The sequence below is a fragment of the Mus caroli genome, unplaced genomic scaffold (genome assembly GCF_978045245.1).
Source record: "Mus caroli unplaced genomic scaffold, Mus_caroli_1 scaffold_8, whole genome shotgun sequence".
Taxonomy (NCBI): domain Eukaryota; kingdom Metazoa; phylum Chordata; class Mammalia; order Rodentia; family Muridae; genus Mus; species Mus caroli.
This window is the reverse complement of record NW_028227263.1, coordinates 102,367,544-102,387,695: the sequence shown is the minus strand read 5'-3', so window position 1 is coordinate 102,387,695 and position 20,152 is coordinate 102,367,544. Positions and strand designations below refer to the sequence as shown.

Below are 20,152 nucleotides of genomic sequence, written 5' to 3'. Positions count from 1 at the left end.
AAGAAAGAAAGAAAGAAAGAAAGAAAGAAAGAAAGAAAGAAAGAAAGAAAGAAAGAAAGAAAGGAAGAAAAATAAAATAATAATACTAAATATATAAAAATAGTGCAATAGTAATGTCTGGTATAGTCGAGGAAACTGAGTCTCAGCGTTGTAGCTAACAGCATAAGCTAAAGTGAATATAAAATGATCTGGAAAATTATGTGTGGACAGAAATTTACTAAATAAAGCGTACTAATGTAGAAAGATACAAAGCCGCGATGGCACACGCCTTAAATTCCAGTGTACAGCAGATGCAAGTGGGACTGAGTTGCAGTACCAGTCTACAGAGTGAGCTCCAGGACAGACAGGGCTGCACAGAGAAACCCTGTCTCGAAAAACAAAAAAAAAAAAAAAAAAGAAAAAAAGAAAAAGAAAGAAAAAAAGACACAAGCGATTTTTCAAAACGTAGGTGGCGGGCATCTGAACTTGGCCCACTTGCTTGCATTTGCAAGCAGGTTAGCAACTGAGACATTGCCCCAGACCTTGGTTTTTGGTATCTCTTCCTCACCCTCCACTCCCAAGGCAGGCTTTCTCTGTGTTAGCCTTGGCTGTCCTGGAACTTGCTCTGCAAATTTGTGGAGCCTCCCAGAACTCAGAGATCTGCATGCCTCTACCTCTGGAGTGCTGGGATTAATGGAACACACCACCCAACCACTGGCATGAACAAGCTTTTTTAACCCCAATGCTAACCCCAAAATTACAATTTTCCACGATGAATTTTGTTTTGTTTTGTTTTCAGACAAAATTTTCTGTGTAACCCTAGCTGTCCTGAAGCTCACTGTAAAACAGGCTGGCTGTGAACTCAAAAAATGTTCTTGTCTCTGTCTGCCAAGTGCTGGAACTAAAAGCATGCATAGAATTTTTAAGGGTTCATTTATCTATCTGTATATCTATCTGTTTATTTGTGTACTTGGCAGGAGATAGGGGAGAGTAGGCCAGGCTGGCCTTAAGGGACTGTGCAACCATGCACACATTTTAAAATTATTCTACGAATCCGTTTCTTCCATATACAGAGTTAAATATTCCTTAGGAACTACAGGAAATAAAACCCAGAATAAAAACAACATCCAAAAAAGTTACTTTAAAGTATTATTTTGTAGGGTTTAGAGAGACAGCAGCTAAGAGAACTGGCTGTTCTTTTAGCAGACTGCTGTTCAAGTCCTAGCAACGACAAGGCAGTTCAACTCCAGTTCCAGGGTATCCAACACCCTCATATAGACATCCATTAAAGCAAGACATCAATGCACATGAAATAAAAATAAATAAATTATTTTAAATTATTTAATTTAATAAACAAAGCAATTGCTCTCAGACATAGAGTAATCAAGCAGGTAAAACTGCTAACTCAGCAGGGTGTGGCAATGCAACATGGAGAGAACTGAGCATAAGGACAAAGGCCAGCTACACAGCATGATTTTGTCTCAAAAAATTATTTTGTTTTATTGTATCATTTAAAATACAGAAGGAGAAATCTAATATTTGTCGGTGGAAAAATTGTTCAATTCCTTGCACTTGTAAACATTGAATATAGCCAGGCAGTGGTGGTGCATGCCTTTGAGGCAGAGGCAGGCGGATTTCTGAGTTCGAGACCAGCCTGGTCTACAGAGTAAGTTCCAGAACAGCCAGGGCTACACAGAGAAACCCTGTTTTGACAAACAAACAAACAAACAAAAGAGTATAAAAAGACATTAGAAGGGCTGAGATGGGTGCTGGACTGGCCTGGAGAGATGACTCAGCTGTTAAGAGCATTGACTGGTCTCCCAAAGGTCCTGAGTTCAAACCCCAGCAACCACATGATGGCTCACAACCATCTGTACAGCTACAGTGTACTCATATACATAAAATAAATAAATAAATCTAGAAAAGAAAGAAAGAAAGAAAGAAAGAAAGAAAGAAAGAAAGGAAGGAGACTGAGATGTTGAAAAAGGAATCAGAATTTCAAAGACACATGGCAAGTCCCAGGTCTGCATGGGCTACATGAGACCACGTCTCAAAAATACACTAAACAACAGCAAACAAAAGAGAAAGAAAGGAAGCCGGGCGTGGTGGCACACACCTTTAATCCCAGCACTTGGGAGGCAGAGGCAGGCGGATTTCTGAGTTCGAGGCCAGCCTGGTCTACAAAGTGAGTTCCAGGACAGCCAGGGCTACACAGAGAAACCCTGTCTCTGTCTCGAAAAACCAAAAAAAAAAAAAAAAGAGAGAGAGAGAGAGAGAGAGAAACCCTGTCTCAAAAAACAAAACAAAACAAAACAAAACAAAACAAAAGAGAGAGAGAGAGAGAGAGAGAGAGAGAGAGAGAGAAAGAAAGGAAAGCAAAGAGAAAGAAGGTGGCTGGCATTCGCCATTCCAGGCCAAACAGCTGCCCTGAGTTCCAGGCCAACCAGGCCTACAGGTTGCAACTCGCCCAGAAAGTAGAAAATAAAGACATGAAGCTGTAGCCATACTATTTTAAACTAGAAAATAAAATTTGATCCTTATAGTGTGTGTGCCATGGCATGTGTACGGAGGTCAGCTTTGTGGAGTGAGCTCTCTATTCTACCATGAAGATTCCAGGGGTTAAAGGCTTCTCAGGTCTTCGTGGCAAGCCCTGGGATGTGCTGAGCCATCTCACTGGCTCCTAGCCATCCTTTGGAAGAAGAAAGCTTTGGAAGTGATAGTACAGTGATTATATCTGTGAAAATCTGTCCTGGTACCTGGGTGCTAACTTCTACTGTTGCATGGAACAAAGTTTTCCGTGTTTTACCTTTCGACACGATACACCATCATAGGCATTAATTCGTTACAGAAATTACGTGGTTTTCATGATTTTGGAAAACGTTCTCTTTTCTTCTGCCTTTCACCAATAACAAAAACAACCAACTCACTTGGTGGTTACTAGGCAACACTGCCTGGTTCAAACCATTCTGGAAAAATGAGAGGGAGACGGTGGCACAGCGGTTCGGAGTTTTGAAACAGAAATTATTGTGAATGGTGGTTGCTAGGCAACGCCTGAGCATACGTCCATCTTTGACTGGGGCAGGGTATTTCCCACTATGGAATGAAAGGCCACGCTGCCGTTGCCAGGCAGTGCCTTAGCACTGTCCCCATCCTCAACCAGTTGTTTAAAAAAAAAAAAATTAGCACGTAAATTATCACAGCACACATGAAGGTTTGTAGGCAACACCTTAACACCACCACCATCTTCAAACTAGATTCTTCATTCTCGTTATACAAAAGATGTGAAGCTGTCCAGGAACAACTTGAACGCTCGGCAAGCAATTCTTGTCGCCATCTTTGTTAGGGTCATGATGACTTCCGGCCGGGGCGGGAAAAGAATCCTGTTGGAGGGGCTGAGTTGATGAAGGCAGGAATTTGGCCATCCGGCTTCTCGCCCTCTGGCGGCTCCAAACGGCAGACCGACTTGCTTTGACTACCCGCATGCTCCCAGATCCACACCGAGAGTCTCCAGGGGGGTGACTTGTCGGGTGCGGGCTTCCAGATGGGGGATGAGGGGCCAGGAAGCGCGGTGCATCTGCTGTGCCTCGCAGCCTCTAGCGGGGTTCCCCTGTTCTGTCGGAGTAGCAGCGGCGGCGCCCCCTCCCGTCAACAGGTGGGGGCATTCGACTCCTGCGTCTTGGGGTTTGGGAAGCTGGGATGGCACACCGTGCAGGGAGTAGAGGCTCGGAGCCTTTAGGGGACTAATAAGCCTGGTTTCCTGAAGAACTTTGGGGGGGGGGGATGTGGGGAGACGGCAAAGTAGGACAGTGAGGTCTCAATGCTTCCCCACTCTTCAGCTTCCTTTCTCTGTCATCGGCTCTCTCAATGGAGTCCACATGTTCGGCCAGAATCTGGATGTGCAACTGAACTCGGCAAGAACGGAAGACACAACCGTAGTGTGGAAGAACTTCCATGACAGGTCCCTTGGCGGGAGCAAGGAACCAAGATCTGGGCAGTGGTTCCTGGCTTAGGTGACCCCAGAGCCCTGCCAGTGGTGACTTGGCTGTGGGAATCTTTGATAAGCTACTCACCCTCTCTGATCCCTGCGATCCGGTCAGGAAGTAGCCAGCAGTGTAGGAATGAATAGCCGGGAGACGCTGAAGCGCTTGGCTCCGTTTCCCAGGCCTGACCTCTACTTCATTCTTGCTTCTCTTCTTTCCTCCCCACAGTATCACCCTCATTGTTCTGTCATCTGAGGAGGGCACCTCTGAGCTGAGGCTGGAAAGAATGCTCCACATGGTGTTTGGGGCCATGGTGAGACTGGGCCCTTTTTTTCTCCAAAATTCAAGAGAGCTGCACCCCCAGCCTCTTCTCCTTAGTCCAGACCTGCATTTTTTTCTCACACCCAGACATCCAGACATCAGCCCTCTTCCCTCATACCTAGGAGTCCAGGAGCCCGACCTCCTCCTTCATACACAGGGATCCAGACCTGGCCTTCCTCTCAACACCCATCCAAATACTGTCCTCTCTTTGACTAGATCCTATTAAGGACCCCACTATCCTATGTGATTCTTCTAGGTTCTCATTGTGGGACTTGAGGAGCTGACCAATATCCGGAATGTAGAAAGACTGAAGAAAGAATTGAGGGTGAGGCTGTGGGATGTGAGTGACGTTCGATCCCTAAGTCAAGCCCATTTGTCTGGAACTACAATTCCCAGTATGCATGGGGAAAGCATGGGCCCTGGGTTCTTGGAGAGCGTGTTTAACCCTGGAGCTGGCCTCAGGTTTTTCTGGGCTGATCTGGCCCACATGGGTCCTAGATGCCTCCTTTTTCCTCTACCAGGCCAGCTACTGTCTCATTGACAGCTTCCTGGGGAACTCAGAGCTCATCGGAGACCTGACCCAGTGTGTGGACTGTGTCATTCCTCCAGAGGGGTCTGCCATGCAGGTATTGGGGCAGCTATAGAAATAACTGTGTCCCCACGGTTCTGCTCAACCTTCCTTTGTTTTCTCCCTCTGGACATTGTCCTGACCCCCTCTTATCATCCTGGAATCAAGTTTTACCTGGAACTTTCTCACCAGGGTACACTGACTGCTTGCCTCCTGTCCTGCAGCTTCGGCCTCACAAAGCACCCTGCCTTCCTGCCTTGCAGGGAATCCTGTCTCGGCAAATCTGCCCCACCCCATTCTAAGACAGGGCTCCCAGGCTGTCTTGGGACTCTCTCTGTAGACCAGGCCGACCTCCAACCTACAATTTACAAACACCCACCAGCCTTTGCCTCTGAGTGCTGGGATTAAAGGCGTGCTCCACCAGGCCTGCCCAACCTTCCTTTCCTAACGTTATGCCTCTCCTGGCAGCATGTCCTGACCTCAGAGCTTCCATAGGTCAGGACTGTGCCTTCTCAGCAAGTTGTAGATGCTGTTGTTATAACTATTGGCATCCCGGGATCTCCTGGTGCAGGCCTGTCACCCCAGCTACTCTGGAGGCTGGGGAAAGAGCATGCAAAGTTCAAGGCCAGCCTAGGCAGCTCAGTGAACACGTGACTCAAAAATTCAGTATGACTTGGCAGGAGCAGCCCCATAACTGAAGGAGAAATAAATTTTAAAAAGCAAACAAACAAACAGATAAAATAAGTGTATGGAGAATTGAGAACGCTGACTGATCAGGAAGGTTAAAGCATTCTCGTTCACAGAAAGGTGTCTCTGGTCTCATGGCTGCTCTTCCCCTCCCTGCCTAGCCGGGAAGGTCCCTCCTTGCCCTATGACATCTAGTCTGACCTTTTCACCAGGAAACCCTTTCAGGGTTTGCGGAGGCCACTGGCACAGCCTTTGTCAGCCTGCTTGTATCAGGCCGAGTAGTGGCAGCGACGGAGGGCTGGTGGCGCCTAGGCATGCCTGAAGCTGTACTACTCCCCTGGCTGGTGGGGTCTTTGCCACCACAAGCTGCTCGCGACTACCCAGTGTATCTGCCCCACGGGAGCCCCACGGTGAGTGGGCGGGACCAGGGCGGGGCTTCCAGCGGGGCGGGACCATGCTTAGCCCTAAAATTGTGCCCGGCTACAGGTCCCACACAGGTTGTTGACCTTGACGCTGCTGCGGGGCCTGGAGCTGTGTCTGCTGTGCGGGCCGCGCCCGCCCCTCGGCCAGCTGGACCCACAGGTTTGGCGGACTGTTGCTGTGCTGCCCCTGTGCATCCCCTCCACGAGCGCCACCTGCTGCATGCAGGCCCTGGCCAACCAAGCGCCACTAGGGACCAGCCCTGACCTCGCTCCCCATCTCACCCCCATAGTTGCTGGAACGCTGGTGGCAGCCTCTGCTGGAGCCCCTCCGGGCCTGCCTGCCGCTGGGCCCTAGGGCGCTTCCCGAAGGGTTCCCGCTACACAGCGATATTCTTGGGTAAGGCTCAATGGTTGGGCCCAGGGCCGGGAAGGCCATTTGATCTGCCGGTTCCCCACAGCCTGATAGTGCTTTCCCCCAGTCTGTTGTTACTCCACTTGGAACTGCGACGCTGCCTCTTTACCGTGGAACCCTCCAAGGATAAAGGTGTGTGGGGACGCAGTGAATGGGAGGGCTGTGAGCCAGAGGCCACCTCGTCAAGGTGCTCCCTCTTCTTTAGAGCCTTCCCCTGAGCAGCGCAGGCGCCTCCTTAGAAACTTCTACACGCTGGTGGCCACCACCCACTTCCCGCCAGGTGAGTGGTGGGCATGGATCCCACACGGCATGTACACCCTGAAGCCGAGAATGCACCACATGCCGGAGTTGCTCCTGTCAATCTTATTAAATCCCAGACTTCTTCTTCAGTCAGTGTTTTCACAGTAAGCACAGGCTGGGCATTTTGTCCCATGCCTGGAGTGTCAGCCTTACTGTGGCCAAGGCAGAATGACCACAAGTTTGAGGCCACTTGGGCTATCCAGTACCTCCAAAGACCTGACAACTTACTGCTCCAGCCTCCTAGGCAAGCACTGTCAGTTCTGGTGATCCTAACCGCTGAGCAATGGCTAGGTGGCAGCGCTCAAGCAGCCACTCCTGTCACCCTCCACAGTGCTGGGCAGAGCCTTGCTCAAGCTGAGGCAAGTGAGGAGCCTGCAGACTCCACATTGGGAAGTTGTCCCAGGTCCCTAAGGCCCCAAGAGACAGAGGCAGGGACCTAACGGTGCCCAGTCGGATAAAGACCTCACAAGTATGCAAATCTGGAGGCCTGCACTTGAGGGTAGGGTGTGATCCTCTGGAGGGTGACACCAGTGCTGAGGGCACTTGGGGTCCACTGCACGTTAGGTCTGTGAGTACACGGCGGTCATAGGAAGACAGCAAGGCTAGGCGGGAAGAGGCTGATCTGGGAATTACTGTGGAGGAATGGGCCGGGCTGAGGGGTACTGGGCCCAATGAGGAAGCTGTGCTGCTCAACACAGTCCTCTCTGTCCTTCCTCAGAACCGGGGCCTGCAGAGAAACAAGAGGACACAGTCCACGCAGCCCAGACGCCCAGAGCCTGCTATCTCGTGCTAGGGCCAGGCATGGGGTGGCAGCTGGTGGCTGTGCAGCTAGGGCTCCGGCTGCTGCTGTTGCTGCTGTCCCCTCAGACCCCCACCCACGGGCTGCGAAGCCTGGCCACCCGCACTCTGCAAACCCTCACCCCGCTCCTCTGATCACTCAGGGTGGGCAGTCAATAGCTGGGGTAATATTAGCGTCTCTCTGTTTATTCGCTCACAATAATACACGGCCCCTGGATGGGGAAAGGGAGGAAGGGGGAGGGTGACGGGGAAGGGGGGGAGAGGTACCTACTTCCTTGGCCCCTCTCCCCTCTGTGCTTCGGGGGACAAGGGAGGGAGGGTGCTTCCCTTGACCCCCCCTAGAATGTAAACAGCAGCAGATGAACAAAAATAAAATACAAAAGGCCAGAGGGAGCTCCCAGGCGCCCCCACCCCGGGCTCTTTGCTGTCACCACTGGAGGGCCCCTCGCTGTCCCCCTCCACCACAGCTGCCTCCATCCCAGGGCTGCCTGGCACTGGCCATATACCAGGGCAAGTCCAGGGCTCAGAACTGCTGGGCCAGCAGCTCACACAAGTGACGGGAGACAGGCTCTTTGCTGGTGCGCAGGGTTAGACGGTACATCTGTGTGCAAAGGAGAGAGCCCGACAAAGGTACAAAGTCAGAGGGGTAAGGTAGGTAAAAAAAGACAGAGGAGAAGTTAATGAGAAGCACAGGAAGGAGGGCTAGGTGCAGGGAAGGCAGGGTTCCCAGGGAAGGCGAGGTCACAGGGAGGCCCACCCTCTGCACTCACTTGGGCCTGGGCATTGGGCTCCAGCCGAAGCAGACACCCCACCTGCAGGGCCTTCGTCTGGATGATTCCAGCACCCACAAAGTTCTCAGGGTTGGGATCCACATTGTCCAGAAGAGCAGAGCCAAACCCCAGAAGCTACAACGACATGGGTATTAGGGAAGCAGAGCTGAGAAGCCTCCAGCCTACTCCAGGCTAAACTCTCAGGGGTGAGAACTGGTCCGCCCAGCGGCCAGCACCGGGTAAAAGCCCATCTCTCTCACCTTGGCCTTAGTAACTTCAGCATCCATCGGGTGGTTGGCTTTGAAGATTTTCTGTGCCTCCTGCAGGGGGCTGGGAGGTTGAAAGCACTGTCAGGCATCTGAGGCCCCACCCCAGCCCCGCCCCTCCCCTCAGCCCCGCCCCTCACAGGCTCAGCTGCTTCCAGCGCTGGAAAAAGTCTTGGGCCGCCATCTCTGTGGGCTGGAAGAATTTGTTGATGGTCACTGGGAGCTTCAGAGTGAGGGACTGGGCGGTGCCACCGTACCTGAGCAGATGAGGAGCAGCTCAGCTGGGCCCCATCCCTGAAGACCCTGCCTCACTGCCCCACAGCCCACACGGTGCTGCTCGCACTTACCGGAAGCGCACGGACAAAAGTGGCGGCGTCAGGAAGTCTCGCAGACACTCAATGTTGAGTACTTGCTGCACCTGTGCGCCACCGTCCACTTGTGCCGCCACACGCTTGGTCTGCACCGCCAGCTGTGGCCCCATAGTCAAGGAAGCCAGAGACAGCGGTGGCACAACTGAGGCATCTTGAGGAGCGTGAGCCCAGCAGCTAGAAGCTCTGGGCCACTGCAACTCGCCTACACCTAACTCCTCCTTCCTCCTATGAGATCTGGGACCCCTGGGAATATTCTTCTCTAGCCTCCACTCCTAGCTTCAATGGACCCTAGTGGGCACGCTGGGACTTTTAGCCTCCAGTGCAAACTAGGTACATGAAAGTGTCCTGAGGGGTAGATGAAAGTGCCCTGCACCACAACATGCCTGTGTTAGTAGTGGTCATGCACACAGATGGAAGCAATTACTGTCACCATCTGTACACAGGCCTGACTTCACGGGAATGGCTGGTTCTACACTCACCTACTCTGCCCTACTCTGACAGAGCTTTCTACCCTGGGGTCTGGAAAGGTTGGTGAACGAAGCAGAGGGGGAAGGGCCAGTTAGTCTCACACATTCAGAATGAGGCCAATATAAGGGAGAGGGGGTCTGGCTCTGCCATTCACATTCCAGGACATCCCAACTGCTCCTCCAAAAAGGCGGAGGAAGCCAGGCTCACTGGTGCACACTTACACTCACAGCGTGGGAGGCAGAGACAGAAGACTCACCTCGACTCAAAGCCAGCCCAGTCCGGAGTGAGTGGAGGTCAGCCTGGGCGATATTAAAGTTTCAGAAACAACACAAGATCCTCATAAGAAGAAAGAGAGAAGCTACCCCCGGAGGGTTAGGAGGCAAGTCACTCAGCTGATGTAGTGCAGGCCAACACTGCAGGCAACCCTGATTAACCTGAGTGCAGCAAAAGTAAGGTGCCTGGCAGGGTACCTGGTGTGCTGGAAGTCACATTCTGCATACTGGGTTACTGTCACCTGTGCCAGAGTAAAGAGGTCTACCTGCTGGGCTGGTGAGATGGCTCAGTGGGTAAGAGCACCCGACTGCTCTTCCAAAGGTCCGGAGTTCAAATCCCAGCAAAAACATGGTGGCTCACAACCATCCGTAACAAGATCTGACTCCCTCTTCTGGAGTGTCTGAAGACAACTACAGTGTACTTCCATATAATAAATAAATAAATCTTTAAAAAAAAAAAAAGAGGTCTACCTGCTATGCATACTTTTACAAGTGACATGTGCCTAACTCAGAGGGAAGGACTGAGCAAGTATGGAGCTAGTAAGTGTTTCCCAGGGGCCTACAGGGGTGGGTTGGAGCACAAGAACACAGGATATGAGTCTGGAGGTCCCCAGGGTGGACCACGGTGGGCAAGAAGTTCTGGAACTGCACAGAAGTCTTGTTGCCATAGAAGAGATACATGCGGCCTGCAGCGGGTGGGTGAGGGCTCCATCCAAGCTCCTCTGATCCCATACCCTGCCACCAGCCCAGCCAGGGGATAATGCCAACAACCCCACCCCTCCCCAGGACCCCTATTCCACCTCTGGGCCACCAGGACACACCCAGGTTCTGCCGGAACTCAGACTTGACTCCAATCTGCAGCAGCTGGTTCTCAAACAAGACCCCACTGTTCTTACACACGAACCTAGGCAGGGTGGTGGGGGTCAGAATAGGAGGGCTCCTGTGTTCCCCACCTGTCCCCGCTCCCCGCCCACCTCTCCCAGGACTCACTTATTCAACAGTTCATCTGCTTCTGGAATGGGAGGGCCTATGTCCTCAGGACCTGGGCTGGGGGAGAGGAAGAAGGGTGATGCCTAGGGGGCTGGAGGAGAGAGGCACAGGCAACGCTCTCTTGAAAGAAGACTCCCCAGAACCTATAGGCCAAGCTTCCCCTGAGACCCTCAGTTATGGGAGTGGGACCCCAGCAGAGGGATCTCCCAAGAACCCCAGCTTTCACTGTTTTCTAACCCTGCGTTTGCCAGTCACCAGGGACCCCTAAAGCCCACCCTGGGGACATCCATCAACCCAAAGCCAGAGGCCACCCCTTACTCAGCAGCTGGAGCTGGGTCAGCCAACAAAGCCATGGGGCTCTCAGGGGCAGGGGGCTCCAGCTCGCTGGGCCATCCAATCCCAGAGCAGACAGAGAAGACAGGTGTGGCAGGCAGCCAATCCCAGAGAGGCAGCAAGAGGGCCAGGGAAAGAGAGGCAAGAGGAAGGAGAGAAGGAAGAGTGGACTGAGACACAGCTGTGGGAAAGGACAGCAAGGGTAGCTGGGCCACAGAGTCCAGACAGAAGGGGTGGGACTGATAGGACAAGGACAGGAGCTACCTGAGGAAGGCCTCCTCAGGAGTGGGCCCCAGGCTGGGCTGTGCAGTGGGGCCGTCAGAGAAGACATCCACCAGGAGGTTCCCGCCTACGGGAGCCGGGGGTGCAGCAGGGGGAGGGGCTGCCCGCAGCCCTAAGAGGTCCGCGGAGGGTGAGGGGGTCGACTGCAATCAAGGCAAGACAGGGTACAGGTGAGGCAGGGCAAGGCAGAGTGGGCCCAGCCCGGGCACATGGTCCATAACTGGGCTCACCACAGTGCTGGGGGTGGGCTCCACACCCCCATTGATGTCATTGCTGCTGGTGTCCCTGCGGCTGTCATCCAGGGCACTGGCTGCCCCAGGGCCCTTCTTGCGCTTCAGTTTGGCCAAGATGGACGACTCCCGCTCGGGAAATGGGGGCATTTCTTCTAGCACCGTAGCCTGTGGGCAGGACAGGAGGTCAGGGGCACTTCTGTCCCAGGAGGGTGGGTGGTCCCAAGGACTCGGGCATCGGCTCTAACCAGAACATCGGTGCTGGCTACGGAGCTGAGGGTGAGGTACTCCACGGCCCGCTGCTGTAGCTCCACGTCAGCATTGCGCAGCTGGGAGCCGGCGCGCAGAACCCCTTGGATGGTGGCCTTGGTCTCAGGGAAGAGGTTGATGAACTTGATGTAGGTGGACAGCAACAGAGCGCGGGTGGCCACGCTGCACAGGTGGAACTTGGAGTGCAGCAGCGAGAACTGCACCGGTGGGCTGTGAAGGAGGTGGCGTCAGCAGACATGCTCATCACCCACACTTCCCAGACGAGGCTGTGTCCTCACGCAGGGGTAACTGGGTTGTGTGCCAAGAGGGTCCCTAGGAACCCCACCCTTTCCCAGCTTGCAGCCGCACTGTTTCCCCAGACCCCTAAGAGGGCCCCAGAATGAGGCTCCCTCACCTGGAGCGTGGGTCCCCAGCAATCAAGTTCCCAAACTCCCCAAGGATGTAGCCACCGACCTTCACCATGTTCTCATGACAGGCTGGGGCCTGGAGGGCCTGTGGGGGGAGCAAGAGAAGACAGGGTGAGGACGAGGACAGGAGAGACAGGAGAGTCCCTGTGGCCTCTGCGAGTGTACACTGGGAGACAGAGGCCTGGGGGAGTTGCAAGGTGACTAGCCTGACTCAGTGTCCCAGTGTGACTGAGATCTCCCACACATCCACACTTCTAGTGCTTGCTCCCCCGCCTTTGGCACTGTTTGGGAAGGTCCTAAAGACTGTGGGAGGTGGGACCTACCTGGAAAAGGGAGGGCACTGGGGGGGGGGGGTGGTTATATCTTTGATTATTTCCTGGACAGCCATGAGTAGCTTCCACTCCATGTTCTGCGTGCACATAGGACTCCACGCCCATGTGCAAGGATAAGAAGGCCCGAAGATGTCAGGCATCTTCCTCAATCACTCCTTACCTTAATTTTTGAGACAGGGTCTCTCACTGAACCCAGACTTTCCATTTTGGCTAGCCTCGCTGGACAGCCAGCTCCCAGAACCTACCTGTCTCTGGCCCACAGTGCTGGAGTTACACACACACACACACACATATACAGCTTCTGCATGAGTGCAGGGACTCTTGCCCTAGCCCAGCGGGCACCTTACCCACACATCCCTGCAGCCATCCACGCCCTGTCATGACTGACTGCAACCCCTGAGCCTGTGGAGCAGTGCACAGGGAGGAATGAAGGGGCCAGCTCTGCTGCACAGATGCTGTGTCTGTTTCACGCCCGGGAAGGTACCATGGCTGCAGCTCCCACGTCCTTGGGTGACTCAGCCAAGGCTGGCTGAGCAGGAAGCTGGTCCCTGCTGGAGGGGCAGACGACTGCCCAGCTGCTCCTGACTGGCAGCTGAGCTCCATTACGGGGTCAACGCGAAGGCTGCTAACCTCAAACACTGTCTTGGCAGCATAACCCTGGACATCATCACGGTTGGTGACGATCTGCAGCACGCGGTACCACACCTCCTCGCTCACATAGTCGCCGGCGATGCGGATGAGGTTCAGGATGGTGTCCACATACCAGCTGTAGTCCACTGCATACTTCTCAGCCAGGATGGCCACCTTCAGCACCTGCGATGGGAGGTGGCGATGCGTGAGAGGACGATCATGCCCACGGGAGGTTGACTACTGCCAGTCCTGGATCTATGATCATGGCTGGCCCCATCGTAACACCCAGGGGCTCCCCCTCCCCAGACTCCTCCCTTAGACTCAGGATTCCTAACTCTAGACCTAGAGGTCCAGTCCCTACACTCCTCCTTCAACCTAAGGGGCCAGACCCCAGCCCTCCTCCCTCACACTCAGGTGTCCAGCCCTGTCCTCTAGACTCACAATCTCCTCTCGGATGGCATAGTCAGCAGTCTCCAGGTACCGCAGCATCTCTGACACAATCTGCTTGGCATTGCTCCGGTCACACATGGCATACAGGAGATCAGCCGCCCGCTGCCTCACACTGACGTCCCGCTCCGTCTGAGGAAAGGAGAGCAGGAGTAAGCTGGGTTCTAAGCTGGTACTGGGCCCACTGTAGGCCATCAAGCACCAGGCCTCTCTGAGTAGGGCAGAGGGCTGTACCTTGAGAGCATTAATAACTGTATCAATGTGGGTCTTGACGGCCTCGTGGGAGAACTCGGAGCTGGCCAGCGTGCACATGCTCTCCAGGGCCAGGTAGCGCAGGTTAGTCTCCCGGTGCTGCAGGAACTGGCCCAGCTGGTTGCAGGCACGGACCAGGAGGTTGGGCTCACTGGCAGGCACAAGTAAAGTGTACATGGAGACGAGATGTGAGCCTAAGGATCCAGTTTCTCACTTCTGCCCACCCAGCATCCTACTGGGTCCCTCCTAGGAATCAGGAGCCCAGACAGAGAGAAGCACTAGAGTGGGGGGATACGGCCAGTGGAAACCAGCCCTGACTTCAATCCTCAGTACGCAGGATTGAACCAACAAGATACGCAGCCGATATGCAGCCACCGAAGGGGACCATTTCACACCCGTCCTCTTCCCAGGCCCTGCTGTCCCTCAGCCCTGGGTGTTAGATGCCAGCCTCCCTTCCGCAGGCCAGCGGCCCCGCCTGCCCACACCTCTGCCCACAGCACCTGTCATAGTGGATGATGAGGCTAATGGTCTCAAAGAGGATAGCGTTCTTGGCGTTGGAGTGCTGCACCTTCTTGGACTTGGGAGGCTCCTGGGCCTTGTTGAGCACAGTCTCCAGACACTCTACTAACCGCCCTTTCACGGCTGCGTCCTCTGGGGGAGAGGGAGGGGAAGAGGCTGAGCCCTCTGCTCAGTGGGCTCCAAAGACTGCAGCCTGCTCTAGCTCTCACCGTCCATGGAGGGGCCCAGCTGCCTTCAACCCTGGCAGTCCCGGGCTGGGCCTCTGCCTTTTAATGTAGAACAGCAATTTCTAGGTCTGGGCTCCCATTCATCCCATACTGACTCTGCTGGGCATGAGTCTCCACTTCTGTGAGCCTCCGTTTCCCCTTCTGCTGCACTGATGTTCCTTAGGTTTCTCACAGAAGGATGGAAAACCCAGGAGCCTATCCCAGAGCCACACGGCACTCAAGCTTTTCCCAAGGAGCTACCATAGAGCTCAAGAGACAGACTCTGAGCTAACAGCTGTGAAGGCCACTGCACACTGTTTAGGTGCCAGGGGTTATGAGTTTAACAGAAATAAAGCTGATCGGCGTCCCCGGAGTGCCTCACTGCTGCAGGGGAGGGATACTAGGCAGACCCCAGCTGCACAGGACAGATGCTGGGCAGAGTGAGACACTGGCCCTCTGCTGGAAAGCAGCACACTAACCAGCTTACTCCACAGGACTGAGGGCTATGGGCCTAAGACAGGACGAGCTGTGCCACCCCAGGTGCTGCACGGGGCAGGGTACCAGGCTGTGCCCTCCACTCTCACCCAGAGCTTCCCACGAGTCTGGAGGCACAGCCTCGCTCAGGACAAGTGGGAACACGGATGCTGGCAGCCCATGAGCCTTACCTGGCGGTGGGTAACACTGGAGCAGCCGCAGTAGCTTCACAGAGAGCCAGGGTGCAGGAACGAAGTAGTAAGTGTAGTCCTGGAGGTCGGTGGAGGCTGAGGAGACGATCTGCAGGAGGAAAGAGTGATGGGCGGGTAGACAGAAGCAGCAGCGGGGCCTGTCCCCTGGAAGGACACACGGTTACGACAGGACACCGCGGGAGTCAGGTTTGACAAGAAAGGGGAAGCCAAGGCCTGAATATAGGGTGGCCTGAGGGTGGGACCAGAACTAAGCCTGACGGCCTCAGTCAAGAGCCTCCTGCTTCAGCCTCCTGAATGTGTGCACTGTGCCCACCACCTCACTCACTTTTCCAAGCAATGCTGGTAACAGTGGAGCAGAAGTCTCTGCTAGTTCCCTGTGTGACAGCCCCTAGGGCAGGCTACAGCCTCTCTTACTGCTGGGCTCTGCCTCTTACAACCTTAACCACCATGGTTCCTGCATTCTCAGCACAGAGGAACTACTGAAGGGTCAGGAGCTGGGTCTCATCCTTCCTCTGTCCCTGGTCAGAAGATCGTATGAAAATCACTCCTCAGGGTACCCTCCAACTCCACCTCGAAAATCCTTCTGCAAGCTGGACAGTAGTGGCAAAAGCCTTTTAGTCCCAGCACACCAGAGGCAGAAGCAGGCAGATCTCTATATGTTTGAGGCCAGCCTGATCTACAGAGCAAGTTCCAGGATAGCCAGGACTATACAAAGAAACCCTGTTTCGGACAAACAAACAAACAAACAAACAAAACCCAACAACCTTCTCCAGGAAGCCTTCCCACAGTGCTGTGCCAGCGGCTGACAGTGACCTCATCTCTGTACCCTGTTGGGCCTGGTACCTAATGCATTCAGATGTGTGGTAACCAGGGGCTGGGGACAGAATGAATGGTAGGCATAGGTGTTCCTTCTCCCTGAGGACTGAGACACTTATGGCCTCCCGGACAGTACTTTCATTTCTTTCATTCTGAGTCTCCATTTGGATTGCCACCCTCAGGAGTTCTCCTGTCTCCCAAACTGGACTAGGACCTCTGCGAGGTGCCCACGATGCTGAGCTTGGTCCATGGCACACAGCCCTTGTTGGCAGCCTGTGACTGAGTCACCGTCCCTGTCACACTCCCTCTCAGCAGGACAGGGCCGCCCTAAGGTCTGACTCAGACATAGAGAGCCAAGCACACAGAAGGCTCGGGGTGCTCTGAGGACAAGGGTGGAGGTGGTGGGAGGCAAAGGAGGGATGTGTAGACAAACAGGAGGAAGAAGAGCAGGCTGGGGAGCTGTCAGCACCTTACCACAGCAGCCATGCTGCAGACCGCACTGACACCAGCCCCTGAACCACACAGGAAAAGAAGCACAGAGAAGTGAAGCCGTTTGCCTGCGGGCACACTGCCTGAGGAAGCCAATGCAGAGTCCTGGCTTTTAAGCACAGGCTGGCTTGCCTTTTAGGGAAGGGAGGAGAGACAGATATCACAGACATAGGGGAGCCAGACCCTTCCACGGCCAGTGTGACCGCACACTCACCCGGCTTAAGCGAGACACAGCCAGGGAGATACAGGTCTTGAAGTCATCCGGATTCTTCTTGCAGAGACAGGTGATGAGGCTGACAGCAGCTGTGACCACTCCCTGCAAGGAGCTCAGGCGTGAGGGACTTCATGCTGGGTGTCACTGGGAAAGCCCTGGCATCAGGGTAAGTCAGCTCAGGAGTCAGGAGCAGGGTGGGCTAATGGGAGTCTAGGGTGGGGTCAGTCTTTGCAAGGCAGTCAGTCCACTGGCCTTGCTATGGGCTTTCTAGGCTCAGAAATAGACAAATCTTTTTAAGGTACTGCATCAGAGATGAGGACAGTCCCAGGCAGCCAAGGAGTTACTGAGGAAGGAGAAAGGTTTCTTGGAAACTGGGCAGGGCATACACACTGGGGACAGGAGATCTGGGTTGGAATATAGGGGCAGAAGGCAAGACATGGGCTTCAGGCACTTGAGGGTGGGGTAGCCGGGCACCTCACCATGTGCTGATCATTGAGCAAGTGCACTACACGTGCCGTCCACTCGCCCATGGGCACCAAGTCGGGCGAGGCCTTGTAGAGTCGCAGTAGGCATAGGGCCGCACTCTGCTTCACACTGTCCATGCTGTCTCTGTGGGGACACAGTGGGGCAGTCAGGGATACATGGCTCCAGTGCACCTTCCAGCCTATCTCTTGCCACGTGACCAGGATATTACATAGGCAGCCAGAGCAACCCCAAAGCACTTAGACACTGCCCTGGCTGCCCCAGAGACTCCATAAAACAACTGGCAGGGCCAGGCAAAATGAGCAGGATGGCTCGGCCCTGCATCGTGAGCACCCTCGTGCACCCTGCACTGCTATAGATAATAAAGAGACCAGCAAGCTGGGCGTGGTGGCACACACCTTTAATCCCAGCACTCGGGAGGCAGAGGCAGGCGGATTTCTGAGTTAGAGGCCAGCCTGGTCTACAAAGTGAGCTCCAGGACAGCCAGAGCTATAAAGAGAAACCCTGTCTCAAAAAACCAAACCAAACAAAACAAAACAAAAAGAGACTAGCAGACACTGTGGGTCACATCTGTGCACCCAGACCTCGCCTGCAACCAATACGTCAGAAATAGAACAAATCAGAGGAGAGGCAGGAAACAGTTGTCCGTGATGTCTTAGAGGTCCTGCCCTTCCCATCCACTGTTCTAGGCTGACAATGTTGGACGTTAGCCTCTTGCACTGTAATCAGGGCCTCAAAAGCCAAGGCTGCCCTTCAACTTCTGATCTTTCGGCCCCATCTACTCAGAGCTGAGATTACAGATATGCACAATTTCTAGGAAGCTGAGGCTGGAAGCCAGGCTTCATACATACTAGGCAATCAATCACCCTGCCACCCTCCAGCTATGTCTCCGCTCTGGCTGTCTCTTTAATACTGGACTTGAGAATTTATTTATCAGTTGGCTGACTGGGTCTTTTAATCCAGGCTAGTTTAGATCCCCCACCTACTTCTTTTTGTTTCTTGAAACAGGGTTTCTCTATATAGCCCTGACTAACCTGGAACTCACTGTGTAGACCTGGCTGGCCTTGAACTCACAGAGATCCACCTGCCAGCCGAGCGCTGGGATTAAAGGCCTGCGTCTCCATGCCTGGCTGGGAACTCACTCTTTAGCCAAGAAGTACCTTCACCTCCTGATCCCTTCTCTACACTCACAGTGAGACATGTACACGGCCACACACGGTTTAGACGGTGCTGTGGCAAGAAACTAGGGCTCTGGGTATGCTAGGTGGGCACACCTCCAGTGGAGCTCAGCCCCACCTTCTTCCCACAGCTACTCAGTAACTGTGAAGCCACACAGGCTGGGTGCAAAGGACAAGGCATGACGATGCAGCCAGGTTGGGAAGGTGGACACGACTGGGCATCCAGACCCAGCTGACTTCCGGGGAACAGGAAGGGAGAGGGTAAAGCCAGAGGACATGCAATAGTCTCTGTGGTGTCCTGTACATATCTGGTATACCTAAGCACACACTCACATAAAAATAATTATTTTTTAAAGTTGTGATAAGTTGTGACTGGTGACATACATCTGTCATTCAAACCCTAAGGAGGCTGAGGCAAAATGACACTTCAGGGTCAGTCTAGACAACAGAGTGAGTTCAAGGTCAGGCTGGCAACTGAGCAAGACCTTCACCCCACCCATTTTGAGATAGTCTCTTACCATGGAGCCCAGGCTAGCCTAGAACCCAATATGTGTTTTAGAGTAGCCTCACATTCCCATCAATCTGTCCTGAGTGCTGGGTAACAGGACGTGCCACCATGCCCAGTAAGATCCTGTCTTAAAATAAAAATAAAGGGTCAAGGCAAGAAAGGAGGTGGCTCAGTGGTTAACACACACTGCTCAGGACCCAAGTTGGCAGTTCACTGCCAACAGCAGTGGGGGGTCTGATTCCCTCTTCTGACCTCTCAGGGTACCTCTACTCAAACACACACACGATTTAAAATAAACCAAATCTGTTGAGGTTTGGTCTGTTGCTATGAATTCTAATACTAAATACGGGACCCCAACATCGGGTTGCCCCGCATGAGGAGATCCTCACATGCATCAAGTGATGACGCTATGGAACCTTGCCCCCCAAGTTATCCCTGATTGGTCAATAAAGACACCTACAGCCTGCAGCTGGGCAGAAGACAGGGATGCCCCTTGGAGTAGGAGCAGCCCAGGTGGAACATGGAGAGTCCTATCTCAAGGTCACTGACAGGGGAGCAAACAAAATAGCATAGAGGGCTGGTATCTGCCCAGCTCTAAAGCTTTAAGGCTTATTGCAAATATAAAGGTTTGTGTTTTTATTTGGGAACTAAATGATCTAAGGTGGGTGGAAATCCTCAAATATTAACTACAACACAAATCTTTAAGGTAAGAGGGGTCTGCAGATAGGTTTGGCAGCTAAATCAAATAACCATAACATTTGTGAGGCTGAGGCAGAGGGTTAGAAATTTAAGGACAGTATGGGCTACATAGTGGTTTCAAGGTCAGCCCAGATTCAGATCGACTATGTGCCCCCAGACAAACAAAGAAAATTCTGTCTCAAAAAGAATCAACCCTGGCCAGGCGTGGTGGCACACACCGTTAATCTCAGCACTCAGGAGGCAGAGGAAGGTGGATTTTTCTGAGTTTGAGGCCAGCCTGGTCTACAGAGTGAGCTCCAAGACAGCCAGGGCTATACAGAGAAACCCTGTCTTAAAAAACAACAAAACCTTGACCTAGCAGTTTCACAGCTAGAAGCCAACAAGAATACTGCAGACTCCACTCAGTGAGAGCAGCATGTCTGTCAGAAGGGGGATCTCTGTGACAATGGACACAGACAACATGCTCTGTCAGGCGTGTGTGTGTGTGTGTGTGTGTGTCTATATAGTGTGTGCAGTGTATGTGTATACTGTACAGTTTTTGTGTGTGCATAATGTGTGTGCATGTGC

At 53.4% G+C, this 20,152-nt stretch overlaps 2 protein-coding genes across 5 annotated transcripts in view; one reads left to right on the top strand and one right to left on the bottom strand.

Annotated features, from left to right (window-relative positions):
* Positions 1-3,328: 3,328 nt before the first annotated feature.
* On the top strand, positions 3,329-7,640 carry Fuz (fuzzy planar cell polarity protein). 3 transcript variants are annotated; one of them, XM_021166125.3, is made up of 11 exons: positions 3,329-3,631; positions 3,816-3,937; positions 4,188-4,272; positions 4,537-4,605; positions 4,802-4,906; positions 5,748-5,945; positions 6,022-6,117; positions 6,248-6,354; positions 6,437-6,501; positions 6,575-6,649; positions 7,388-7,640. In XM_021166125.3, exons 1-11 carry the CDS (start codon positions 3,521-3,523, stop codon positions 7,600-7,602), a joined length of 1,248 nt encoding a protein of 415 aa, XP_021021784.1. In that variant the 5' UTR covers positions 3,329-3,520; the 3' UTR covers positions 7,603-7,640. The 3 variants fall into 3 exon arrangements, with proteins under 3 accessions (XP_021021784.1, XP_021021782.1, XP_085697910.1); XM_021166123.3 differs by having other exon boundaries at positions 4,537-4,620; XM_085841784.1 differs by lacking the exon at positions 3,329-3,631 and having other exon boundaries at positions 3,871-3,989; positions 4,537-4,620.
* Positions 7,628-20,152, bottom strand: part of Ap2a1 (adaptor related protein complex 2 subunit alpha 1) — a 30,186-nt gene continuing 17,661 nt past the window's right edge. The window contains exons 5-24 of one of the 2 annotated variants that reach the window (XM_021166122.3): positions 17,197-17,326; positions 16,718-16,819; positions 15,178-15,286; positions 14,288-14,438; positions 13,770-13,938; positions 13,530-13,667; positions 13,089-13,271; positions 12,114-12,211; positions 11,698-11,929; positions 11,450-11,617; positions 11,202-11,362; positions 10,923-10,988; positions 10,605-10,661; positions 10,436-10,518; positions 10,211-10,300; positions 8,851-8,974; positions 8,644-8,760; positions 8,498-8,567; positions 8,238-8,372; positions 7,628-8,068 (exon numbers count right to left, since the gene is read on the bottom strand). In XM_021166122.3, the coding sequence (XP_021021781.1) occupies positions 7,991-8,068; positions 8,238-8,372; positions 8,498-8,567; positions 8,644-8,760; positions 8,851-8,974; positions 10,211-10,300; positions 10,436-10,518; positions 10,605-10,661; positions 10,923-10,988; positions 11,202-11,362; positions 11,450-11,617; positions 11,698-11,929; positions 12,114-12,211; positions 13,089-13,271; positions 13,530-13,667; positions 13,770-13,938; positions 14,288-14,438; positions 15,178-15,286; positions 16,718-16,819; positions 17,197-17,326 (2,461 nt within the window). In that variant the 3' untranslated portion in view covers positions 7,628-7,990. The remainder of the gene's footprint in view (positions 8,069-8,237; positions 8,373-8,497; positions 8,568-8,643; positions 8,761-8,850; positions 8,975-10,210; positions 10,301-10,435; positions 10,519-10,604; positions 10,662-10,922; positions 10,989-11,201; positions 11,363-11,449; positions 11,618-11,697; positions 11,930-12,113; positions 12,212-13,088; positions 13,272-13,529; positions 13,668-13,769; positions 13,939-14,287; positions 14,439-15,177; positions 15,287-16,717; positions 16,820-17,196; positions 17,327-20,152) is intronic. The other variant, XM_021166121.3, reaches the window with a different exon arrangement.

Excerpts from the sequence above, each read along its gene's own strand:
- Fuz (XM_021166123.3), top strand. The coding sequence starts at position 3,521 with ATGGGGGATGAGGGGCCAGGAAGCGCGGTGCATCTGCTGTGCCTCGCA. Across the intron at positions 3,632-3,815 it reads GCGCCCCCTCCCGTCAACAG|CTTCCTTTCTCTGTCATCGG; the intron begins GTGGGGGCATTC and ends CCCACTCTTCAG. Across the intron at positions 5,946-6,021 it reads TGCCCCACGGGAGCCCCACG|GTCCCACACAGGTTGTTGAC; the intron begins GTGAGTGGGCGG and ends GCCCGGCTACAG.